This window comes from Lolium perenne, chromosome 3 (genome assembly GCF_019359855.2).
Source record: "Lolium perenne isolate Kyuss_39 chromosome 3, Kyuss_2.0, whole genome shotgun sequence".
Lineage (NCBI taxonomy): Eukaryota > Viridiplantae > Streptophyta > Magnoliopsida > Poales > Poaceae > Lolium > Lolium perenne.
Window position 1 is genome coordinate 269,898,170 of NC_067246.2, and position 11,083 is coordinate 269,909,252.

Below are 11,083 nucleotides of genomic sequence, written 5' to 3' on the forward strand. Positions count from 1 at the left end.
TATAGAACTGCTTATAAAAATCTCATGGGTATGTCACCTTATAAAATGGTTTATGGAAAAACTTGTCATTTACCTTTAGAACTAGAGCACAAAGCTTATTGGGCTGTAAGAGAACTAAATAAAGATCCTAAACTTGCCGGTAAGAAGAGATTGCTACAATTGAGTTCTTTAGATGAATGGAGAAGTGAAGCATATGAAAATGCTAAACTCTTTAAAGAGAAAGTTAAGAAATGGCATGATAGAAGAATTATCAAAAGAGAATTTAATGTTGGAGATAAAGTCCTATTGTATCGGTCTCGTCTCAGATTTTTTGCAGGGAAATTACTCTCAAAATGGGAAGGACCATATGTCATTGTGGAGGTGTATCATTCAGGGGCAATTAAAATTAGTTCTCTGCAGGGAGATGCCACACAAGTGGTGAATGGACAAAGACTCAAGCATTATATCTCTGGTGATTCTTATAATGAAGATGTTGATGTTATTCAAGTGGTAACTCCGGAAGCTTTCATCAAAGGTCAAACTGACAGTTCTGCAGAGTTCGACTTTGAATAGGTAACAGTACTGGTAATAAAAAGTTCACGTTTAACTTTCCGAACTATGTTTTTGCTATTTTCGGAAAATATAAAAAATTACGAGATCGAAACGGAGTGGAGGAGACGCACGAGGGCGTGCCCCCATAGGCCGGCGCGGGCCCCAGCTTGGCCGCGCCGCCCTATGAGGAGAGCCCCTCGGTGTCCCTCTCCGACTCTGGTTCGACCTGGTACTTTCCTTCTGTCGTGAAAATTTCTGCTATATAATCCCCCGGACCCCTGGAGGTCCGTATATCGTTTTCTCGTCGTGTTTTGTTTCGAGCTGTTTTCTGCCAGGATCTGCTTCAGATCTAGAGCCACCATGTCTTCGTCGGGAACTCCGAAGGACAGCTTCTTTGAGGACGTCGTCAACCCGTACATGAACGAGCTGAAGATGCACCCTAAGGAATTGCTGCTCGTAGATGGAGAGTTGCAGATCAAAGATGTCCAGGGTCCTAAAGGAGAAGGAAGCTTGGAAGACAGGGTGGAGAAACTAGAACAAGAGGTCTTCAACTACAAGAAGATGGCTGAGCGTGAAGTGGACATCTTCCACAAGATTGTGTCTGAACTTATTGATGGACACAAGAAGGAGACTGCAAAGTTGTGGGACGATATCTTCTCGCTTCACGACACTACCAACAAACTCCAAGCTCAACTCTATGATGTTCAGAATCAAAACTGTGAGTATGAAAACAGGTTTAAACACATAAGTTATGCTGCTAGTTTCAGGATTCCGGAGACCAAGATGTCGTTTGTTGATGGAGAGCCTCTTCCTTGGAAGTCTGATGATGGGAAGAATTCACCACCGCCGAAGTAGTAATTCATCATCGGTATTGGCACCCCTTGGTTTGTTCCAAGCTTGAGGGGAGTGTCGCAGTATCACATCATCACTATCTTTTACCTTTTTACTATCAAGTAGTGTCATATCATGAGTAGGGAAGTTATCATATAAGATAGTTTGCTGTGTGGAAGTATCTCTCTTTAGTTGGTTATCTATGTATCCCTTGGTGTGAGTTATCGTTATGGAATATTAATGAGAAGTCTTATCATTTACATATTGCACATCTTATTTTAGTTTGCAATCTCTATTATGTGATTGATCGTGTTGTTAGTATTGGTATCACTTTGGGAGCATTGAGTAAATCTATTTGATTTTGGCAAACTTAGCATTGGTCAATAGCAACAACACTTTGAGTTTAAGTAGAGAAGAAGAAATACATGTAGATATGTTGTTTCATTATCTCTCTTTCTTGTTAGCTATGAGCTTAGTATTCTGAAGTTAAAATTGTTTGTGCTTACAAGGAAGATGCATGATTGTTTCTATCACATGTATGTTTGTTTGTTTCCCTCAACTCTTATGCTTGCTAACCAACCTTGCTAGCCAAAGACCTGTACTGAGAGGGAATGCTTCTCGTGCATCCAAATCCTTAAACCAAACCTATGCCATCAGTGTCCACCATAACTACCTACTATGTGGTATTTTGCGCCATTCCAAGTAAATACTTCATGTGCTACCTTTAAACAATCCAAAAGTTATCATCCCTTATTTGTGTCAATGTTTTATAGCTCATGAGGAAGTATCTGGTGTTTTATCTTTCAATCTTGTTGGGCAGCTTTCACTAATGGACTAGTGGCTTCATCCACTTATCCTATAATTTTGCAAAAAGAGCTGGCAACGGGGTTCCCAGCCCCAATTAATTAACTCTCATTAATAATCCTCTTCACATGTTTTGCTCTGATTCATCAGTAAGCAACTTAATTTTGCAATAGACACTCCTCCATGGTATGTGAAATGTTGGAAGGCACCCGAGGATTCGGTTAGCCATGGCTTGAGAAAGCAAAAGGTTGGGAGGAGTGTCATCCTTAAATAAACTAAAGTACATGTGTAAACAAAAGAGAAGAGGGATGATCTACCTTGCTGGTAGAGATAACGTCCTTCATGGGAGCCGCTCTTGGAAGTCTGGTTGATAAGGTAGTTAGAGTACCCGCTACCATTCGTTGACAACAACAAACACTTCTCAAAACTTTACTTTTATGCTCTCTATACGATTTCAAAACTTGAAAAGCTCTAGCACATGATTTAATCCCTGCTTCCCTCTGCGAAGGGCCTATCTTCTACTTCTATGTTGAGTCAGTAAACCTATTTCCCTCCATCTTAAGCAAGCAATTGAGTTGTTGTGATCCAACCATCTATATTGTGATCTACTTAATCATGCCTTTTATTCTTCCTTGTTCAGTACAAGTTTTATCTAAATGAATATAGCTTTGAAGGTTATCCATGATTATGAGGAGATTATTATGATTGAGTATGCAAGTTTTGCTATAAGCTTTAATATAAGAGCGCTGCTCGATAAATAGGAACAATCTGTTAAATGTTCTCTGACCAAGAACGAAGTTTGCTATCACCAATTATGATTTCCTATGCACCTTTATTTGTGATTTCCTTTTACTTGTTTCAAGTTGAATCATATGGGGAAGTTTTGTTCACTAGAATGTCTTGTGTGAATTAATATGATGCTTCTTGTCCGTATTTTATTTATCGACTCTTCACTCCATAAACATGTGGTCTTGTTTACTGAGTTCAGTTTCGCTTGGGGACAAGCAAAGTCAAAGCTTGGGGGGAGTTGATACGTCCATTTTGCATCACTATTTTATATCATAATTTACTGTTATTCATTGATATATTTCATATTTAGAGATGATACTTATGTTATTTCATCTATTTCGCATGTTTCATGATTATTGGAGGATCGCGCACCGGAGTCAGGATTCTGCTGGAAAAAGCACCGTCAGAATGCAATATTTTGGAAGATCAGCAATTGACGGAAATTACACGGAAAATCTTATTTTTCCAGAAGACGGAGACAGCCAGAAGGAGGAGCCGAGGAGGGCCGCCATGGCCCCCCCATAGGCCGGCGCGGGCCCAGGCCTGGCCGCGCCGCCTTGTGGGGAGGGGGCCCACAACCCCCTCTGGCCTCCTCTCCTTCGCGTACTTCTTCGTCCCGAAAACCTAAGCTCCAGAGGATAGTCGCGAGGAGTCACAGCCGCCTCTGCGGGGCGGAAAACACCAGAGAGAAAAGAGCTCTCCGGCAGGCTGAAATCCGCCGGGGAAATTCCCTCCCGGAGGGGGAAATCGACGCCATCGTCACCGTCATCGAGCTGGACATCATCTCCATCATCATCACCATCATCTCCATCATCATCACCGCCATCTCCACCGCTGCACCTCGTCACCGCTGTAACAATTAGGGTTGGATCTTGATTGTTTGATAGGGGAAACTCTCCCGGTATTGATTTCTACTTGTTATTGATGATATTGAGTGAAACCATTGAACCAAGGTTTATGTTCAGATTGTTATTCATCATCATATCACCTCTGATCATGTTCCATATGATGTCTCGTGAGTAGTTCGTTTAGTTCTTGAGGACATGGGTGAAGTCTAAATGTTAGTAGTGAACTTTGTTGATTGATATTCAATGTTATGATATTTAAGTTGTGGTGTTATTCTTCTAGTGGTGTCATGTGAACGTCGACTACATGATACTTCACCTTTATGGGCCTAGGGGAATACATCTTGTATTCGTTTGCTAATTGCGGGGTTGCCAGAGTGACAACAACCTGAACCCCCGTTGGTATATCGATGCAGGAGGGATAGCAGGATCTCCGAGTTTAAGGCTGTGGTTAAATTTATCTTAATTACTTTCTTGTATTTGCGGATGCTTGCAAGGGGTATAATCACAAGTATGTATTAGTCCTAGGAAGGGCGGTGCATTAGCATAGGTTCACCCACACAACACTTATCAAAACAATGAAGATTAATCAGCTATATGAAGCGAAAGCACTAGACTAAATTCCCGTGTGTCCTCAAGAACGTTTGGTCATTATAAGTAAACAAATCGGCTTGTCCTTTGTGCTAAAAAGGATTGGGCCACTCGCTGCAATTATTTTATCTCGCATTTTACTTACTCGTACTTTATTTATCTGCTATATCAAAACCCCATGAATACTTATCTGTGAGCATTTACAGTGAATCCTTCATCGGAACTGCTTGTCAACACCTTCTGCTCCTCGTTGGGTTCGACACTCTTATTTATCGAAAGTACTACGATACACCCCCTATACTTGTGGGTCATCATTGTGCAGGTTCCACGTTGGCGCCAGAATCTCTGGTGTTGCGCCGCACTACACTCCTTCACCAAGAACCTTCACGTGGCCTTCATCTCCTACTAGTTCGATAATCTTGGTTTCTTACTGAGGGAAACTTGCTGCTGTACGCATCACACCTTTCTCTTGGGGTTCCCAACGGACGTGTGCTTCACGCGCCATCAGCAAACGGTGCACCAGCGCGCCCGGTACGGCCATTTCGCATCTCTAGAGGGGGCCGTTTTGGCCAAATGGCAAACAGGACGTCATATTTGAATTGCTCTAATTTTTTAGGTTTAAATGATGATATGGATGCCATATTTAGATTCCTCTCATTTTTCTGATCTATTTAGACATATTATTTGTGGAATTTCGATTTTCCGATTTAAAGATATTAATTATTCCATATTAAATATAAAAAAAGACCAAAAAATAAAATCATTTTATGATTAATTTAACATTATTGTTACTTATATATTCATTGTTTTTTACTTAAGTAATTGTTTGGAATTTAAAAATAAAGAGGTGTGACATCACGGTTCAAGGGTTAATAGGGTTGATATGGTATTATTATCACCAAAGTGTCAATTCTTTAATGGAAGCTCATCCGAATGGAACCAAGAAGTTAAGCGTGCTGAGGTTGGAGTAGTGTGAGGATGGGTGACCGACTAAGAAATTTAACCATGATTGTAATTTGACCTAGGATTAAGTGTACTTAGAGGTAAAAGTGTAGTAGGTGAAAGATAAACAAGTAAAAAAAAAGAAAAACATGGTATAAAACAAATTAAAATTTGATAAAATTTAAAATTCTATGCCGAGAGTTTTGCCGTCGGCATATAGAAAAAAAAAGTTTTTTTTATTTTTTTTGGAAAAAGGAAATTTGAATTTTTAAAATTTATATGCTGACGATTTTGCCGACGGCGTAGCGTGCACGCTACGCCGAGGGCCAGACTACGCCAACGGCAATAGTGGCTCTGCCGAGGGAGGTAGTCGCCGAGGAGCTATGCCGAGGGCTGCCCTTGGCGTAGCCTACGCCGACTGCCAAAACTGGCTACGCCGAGGGTTTCCGGGCCTCGGCATATCGGCCCATTCCTGTAGTGGATGCGACCTTCATGTATTCTAAGTTCCTAACTACTACCTGACCTCATGTTTGTCCTAGCTAGCTATCCGATGCTTGTTGTAGATGCAACTAGGAAATGGTGTACTGTTGTACCGGCCTTTGTGGTCCTCGATATAGTGAACTCGATCCCACGGCATCGTTTTGGATTCACGGTTACAATCCAGTCTCTAGTTTTTACATGATTTACTGCTAAAATCCTTTGTATAGTCCCAAGTTTTCAATACAGCACATGTATTTACGTACGCTTCACACTGTAGGATGTTCAGTAACAAGTGACGACGTTATTAGGTATTCGCATTGTCATGGGAACATGTGTGGAACAGATGTCTGCTATGTAGCTCCTCGTCCTACCTAGGCTGGAGCTCGGAGATTGTCACGTCGTTTTCCGAGAAACCGGGGGTAGGCAGCTGGCCGCTACTTGTCGTCCCATCCAAGGTGCTCGGGTAACTGGACGTCGGGTTCCCTCCGGCCAAGGCAACAACACCAGGTTGTGAGAAGCAGAAGGCCGGCCTCGAGGGAGCCGGCAAAGCCGTAGACGTGGAGTGGGTGTTGAGCATGAGGACCACCTCCGACGCATCCGGCCTAGCGCTCGGATTCTCCTGGACGCACAGTAGCCCGATCTGCACGCAGTAGAGCGCCTCGCTCTCAGGGTAACGTCCGCCCAGGGAAGGATCCACCAGCTCTTCCACGGACCCTGTGCTCCACATCTCCCATACCTGCAGATCGACACGGAGTATCCTGAACTGAATAAGCTACTCCCTCTAATTCATAATAAGTATTGAGAACTTGGTACAACGGTACCGAGGTTAGGCAGGTGTGCAGATATCTTACGTAGCTGAGCAGAGATCTTGAGGCAGCGTCTTCGAGTGACCTGTTGTTCCTCCGACCAGTTATAATTTCTAGAACTATGACACCGAAGCTATACATGTCCGACTTGGCAGAGACTTGGCCACAGTAAGCGTACTCCGGAGACATGTACCCACTGCAGGAAATGGTTCACACTTTGGGTCGTCAGCGATCCAATCAAATTTTGTTTAAATTAGTTGATTTTACCGGATGAATCATTCGAACTTACAGCGTACCGACAGGCCGTTTCGTTATGTCGATCGATTGATCTCCACCGAAAGCCCTAGACAGACCAAAGTCTGAGATCTTGGGGTTCATGTCCAGGTCCAGCAAGACGTTGCTTGGCTTCAGGTCTCGGTGTATGATCTTCAGAGGAGACTCCTCGTGGAGATATAGCAGGCCTCGGGCAATCCCAGAGATGATCGTGGTCCTTCTCGTCCAGTCCAGTTGATGTGCCTTCTCAGGATCTGGTACAGACAACACTTCCTCTCAGATTAACAAGAGCACAACATACAAATTCGTTGTGTATTAATGTATATGTGTGAATTACCAAAAAGGATCGAGTCTAGGCTCCCTTGAGGCATATATTCGTACACCAGCAGTTTCTCTTGGAAGCAAACGCCCAGAAGCTGCACCAGATTCCTGTGCCTAAGTCTGTTGGCTAACACTAGCTCGTTTTTCAGCTCATTGAACCCTTGCGCGGAGTTCTCTGACAACCTTTTCACCGCTATTTCCTTTCCACCCTGCAATTCGCCCTGTGTAAAAGCAAGTTTGCTCTCAGCTAAATCAATTCACCGTATTATTTGTATTCGAAAAAGTCCACTCATAACATAGACAGTGAAGCAATATGTACCTTAAAAACTTCTCCGAATCCTCCCTCTCCGAGTTTATTTTGTATAGAAAAATTAGATGTCGCAGCTTTTAACACTTGCAGACTAAAACAGTCCAAGCCATCGGCTGCATTATCTGCAATTAGGAACATGCAATTCAACTATAGAATTTTTTTTAAGGAAAAATATAGAATAGTTGACTCTTGAGGGAAACACATAAACTTGAGAATAGTTTTATTCTCTTACTAATTTCTAGGCAAAGGCAAAAGATTACGGTTTCAAAAGACAGCAAAACTTAATGGTTGAAAGAAAGTTAGTCTTTCAACCCTTAAATTATGTTGTCTTTAGCTAGTTAGCTCCTTCTTGCTACCGCAAAGTGCAAGTTTAGTGTCGTGTAAATGTGACCTTCTGGATTAGTGTTTTAACTTTATTCAGGTAGTCATAAACCATGTCCATGCATTTTATTTATATTTTTTTCAGGTTTAATATAATCCAACCATCCTATATTCATTTAAGCATACTTAAAGTACATTCTCTTTTTTTTTTCAATTTTTTTCCTTTTTATGTTTTCTTCAATCATTTTTTAGTCTAAATAAAAATCAAACTAAAAGTTCAACAGCCATTGAATGGAAATATTGAAAGGGTAGCAAAAACGTGACTTTGATATGTAAAAATCTAAGGCCATTTGGCACTAAAACAACCATGTAGTTTAGTCCGATTAATCACTTAGCAGCATCAATAGCCTATGTCTCTTCTTTTCTTTCCCCCTCTCTCTCGGATGGTTTTCAGTTGGTGGCAGACATGAGCAAGAAGGTCGAACTGATTTGGGCATCTAGCGATACAAGAGCTAACTAATTAGCGCAACACACAAAAAAAGTTCCACCACCTATAAAGACCATATTATCCTCATAATTGAAGAAGCAAGTTCTAATCTCAACCACCTATCCGCATGAAAATCAAAAGTATATAAGGTGTGGCGTACGAAGCATAGCAACTGAATATGTGATGTACTAGAGTATTTTTTTCCGGAGTATCAGTCACGTTTAAAACAAAGATGAGTGGACTACGAAGATGCCCAGGAGGCCATTAATAGCTTGGTTATGATGGTGGGTACAGTTATTGCTTTGAGCAGTTACTGGAAATTGTCCTTCCTTGATATTTTTCAAAATATGTTACATGCAAGTTATGCTGTCAAATTTTGTGATATTTGGCTAAGTATATAGAAGAAGAAAAAAAGAACGCCAATAACATTGTTGAATCAATATTATTAGGACTATCATGAAATTTGTATTTCATATTGTATGCATTTAATATTTTCTTGTATATTTGGTCTGACATTGATCAAACATGTTTTGGGAATAAATAAAGGAGCATTTACCACTTTGCTCCTTGTGCGCCTCGATCCTTCTCCTCCGTTGACGAACAAAAACAAGCGCGACTACTAGGACGAGCAGTGCTCCAACTGCAAGTGCGACTGCAAGGATGATGTGCTCTGATCTCCTCTTTCCTGCATGTTTTGAAGCAATTTTAATTAGCACCGTTAGCACCGGTCACGTCGATCACTGCACAGGCACCCAGCTGCCGTCGTGAGAGCCACGACTAGAAATCGCTGATTGTCAGGAAAAGTTAGTCAAAGTTAGAATGTTCAGTCAGACTTTTCTCGGCCGGTGCATCTAGTGAAGGCCGAAAAGTTAGGAAATTATTTAGTGGAGGCCGCAGTCCGACTAAGCCACTCACGGTGTCTTTGTTCGTCGGACAAGGGCGGCGACGGTGCAGCGGCGCCCGGAGGCGCGTCGAGCGCCAGGTCGTAGTAAGTGTACAATTGAATCCGCAGGTGGCAGTTGAAGCTTCGCACGACCCCTCCCTGATACCCCGAGCAGCACGTCGGCAGCTGCGGCACCGCCGCCTGCAGGCACCGCCCGCACTCGGAGGCGCTGAGGTCCCTCATGCACTGCACCAGCCCGTACATGGTTCCGTTAGGGATGCTGCGGTTGTACTCCGCCTCCCCGGTAGCGAACATGCTCGTCCTCGCCGACGCAGAGCCGTTGCCGCTAGCAGCCCGCGCCACCAGCCGCTTCATCAGCGCGTAGTACGTCTTCTCGTAGTTGTCCGGGTCGGCCACTCTGCGGCCGTCGTAGAGAATCTCGCTCAGCTCATCCTCCTCGAAGCTGAAGCCGGCCGTCGAGGCGTTGATGTCGGCGTAGGTGACGATGCACTTGTCGTAGAACCCCGTCGCGCGGCGGCTAGCGGCGGTGCAGCTGGCGATGAGGTCGATGGTCCCGGACCGCAGGTCAGCGAGGCACTGTGATTCCGAGGAGTCGCCGCGGCAGATGCCGCGGACGAAGACGCGGTTGCGGCCGGTGCCGTTGGACAGGGAAGCGAACCCCGTGGGCGCCGCGGCGTCGGGGAGGGCGAAGAGGAGCGTCCGGAGGTTGTCGGCGAACATGGTACCGTTGGTGGCAGGTGATGGGGAGGGAGAAGAAGCAGCAGGGGATGCCGCCTCTTTCGACCCGCAGTGTATCCCCGCTTGGGAAGCTGCGAAGCTGGCCGTGAGGAGGAGAAGCACCAGGCATGGCGATGTCGGCATGGCGATGGCTAGTTCCGAGGATCTCGCGAATAGCGGTGCTGCTCTCACTAGTCACTGCTCACTCGGGCTACTATTAGCCGAAGCTGCCCAGCTGGGTGGGGAGCTAACGTGGGACACTCGATCGAGTGGTTGAGCTACAGCGTCTCACTGTACAGCTTGACTTTTTTGATAAGGTACCGCGTTTCATATATTAGTTGCAAAGGGGGTACAGGTGTACACAAGATACACACACGCGACTACACGAGACCTCTAGACAGAACCAGAAAGGGCACGTAGCCCAGCACAATAGCAAAGGAAACCCCAAAAAAGAGAAAATTACAAAATGGCCCCTGGATTTCCTGAGCTGAACCAAACTGTGGCCTGCCGTTCTCCGCCGTCTGTTGCCGAAGCACCCGCCGGAGGAAGAAGAAACAGAGCTCCCTCTGACCCGGATCCAGCTGCACATCATCGCATCACATGCTTTCTGAACCGAATAAGTAGCTCGCCGCTGACGACGGCCAAGCCCTCCTCTTTGTGGCACGTCGGCCGGGAAGAACCCCGGTGCACTGCTGGACCTCAGAACTACCGCCTCAACCAGCCGAAATCCTCGGGGAAGAAGCAGCAGCTCCGCCTGCCGCTGGCCTTGTTCCCTGTGCTGGGCCGCGCGCCCTCCTGCCGAGGTTGCCGTAACCGGCAGCCTCCACTCCTGTACAAGTCTCCCCCATCTACCCTGCCAGCGCCAGAGCGAGCACCGACGGAACAGAGACGGGATGGGGAGAACAAAAGACCACAGTGGCAGCGCCGCCGCCACATCGACGCCACCACCCGGACACACCATACCTCCCAGATCAAGCTCCGACATTAGGGGGAACAACTGCATCGGAAGGGGATCTGGAGGTCTCTTATTCGGCGGCGTCGTCGAAGTCACCGGAGTACAACGATGAGCGCCCGAAAACCTAGCTACGAAGTCGGCACCTAGACTACAGCTATACACAGCCGAGCGCTGGA

At 45.0% G+C, this 11,083-nt stretch overlaps 1 protein-coding gene across 1 annotated transcript; it reads right to left on the reverse strand.

Annotated features, from left to right (window-relative positions):
• Positions 1-5,903: 5,903 nt before the first annotated feature.
• LOC127343990 (cysteine-rich receptor-like protein kinase 15) lies at positions 5,904-10,184 on the reverse strand. The gene is made up of 7 exons (XM_051370213.2): positions 9,247-10,184; positions 8,888-9,016; positions 7,533-7,645; positions 7,230-7,434; positions 6,909-7,146; positions 6,665-6,815; positions 5,904-6,549 (listed from the first exon to the last, which is right to left on the reverse strand). The coding sequence occupies exons 1-7, from the start codon at positions 10,094-10,096 to the stop codon at positions 6,181-6,183; spliced, it is 2,055 nt and encodes a 684-aa protein (XP_051226173.1). The 5' UTR covers positions 10,097-10,184; the 3' UTR covers positions 5,904-6,180.
• Between the last annotated feature and the right edge of the window lie 899 nt (positions 10,185-11,083).

Bases quoted from the DNA above. Each gene is read 5' to 3' on its own strand.
- LOC127343990 (XM_051370213.2), bottom strand. From the start codon at position 10,096: ATGCCGACATCGCCATGCCTGGTGCTTCTCCTCCTCACGGCCAGCTTC. The intron at 7,646-8,887 runs GTAAATGCTCCT...TCCTAATTGCAG, and splicing joins GGCGCACAAGGAGCAAAGTG to ATAATGCAGCCGATGGCTTG. The intron at 7,147-7,229 runs GTAATTCACACA...TGTCTGTACCAG, and splicing joins CCTAGACTCGATCCTTTTTG to ATCCTGAGAAGGCACATCAA.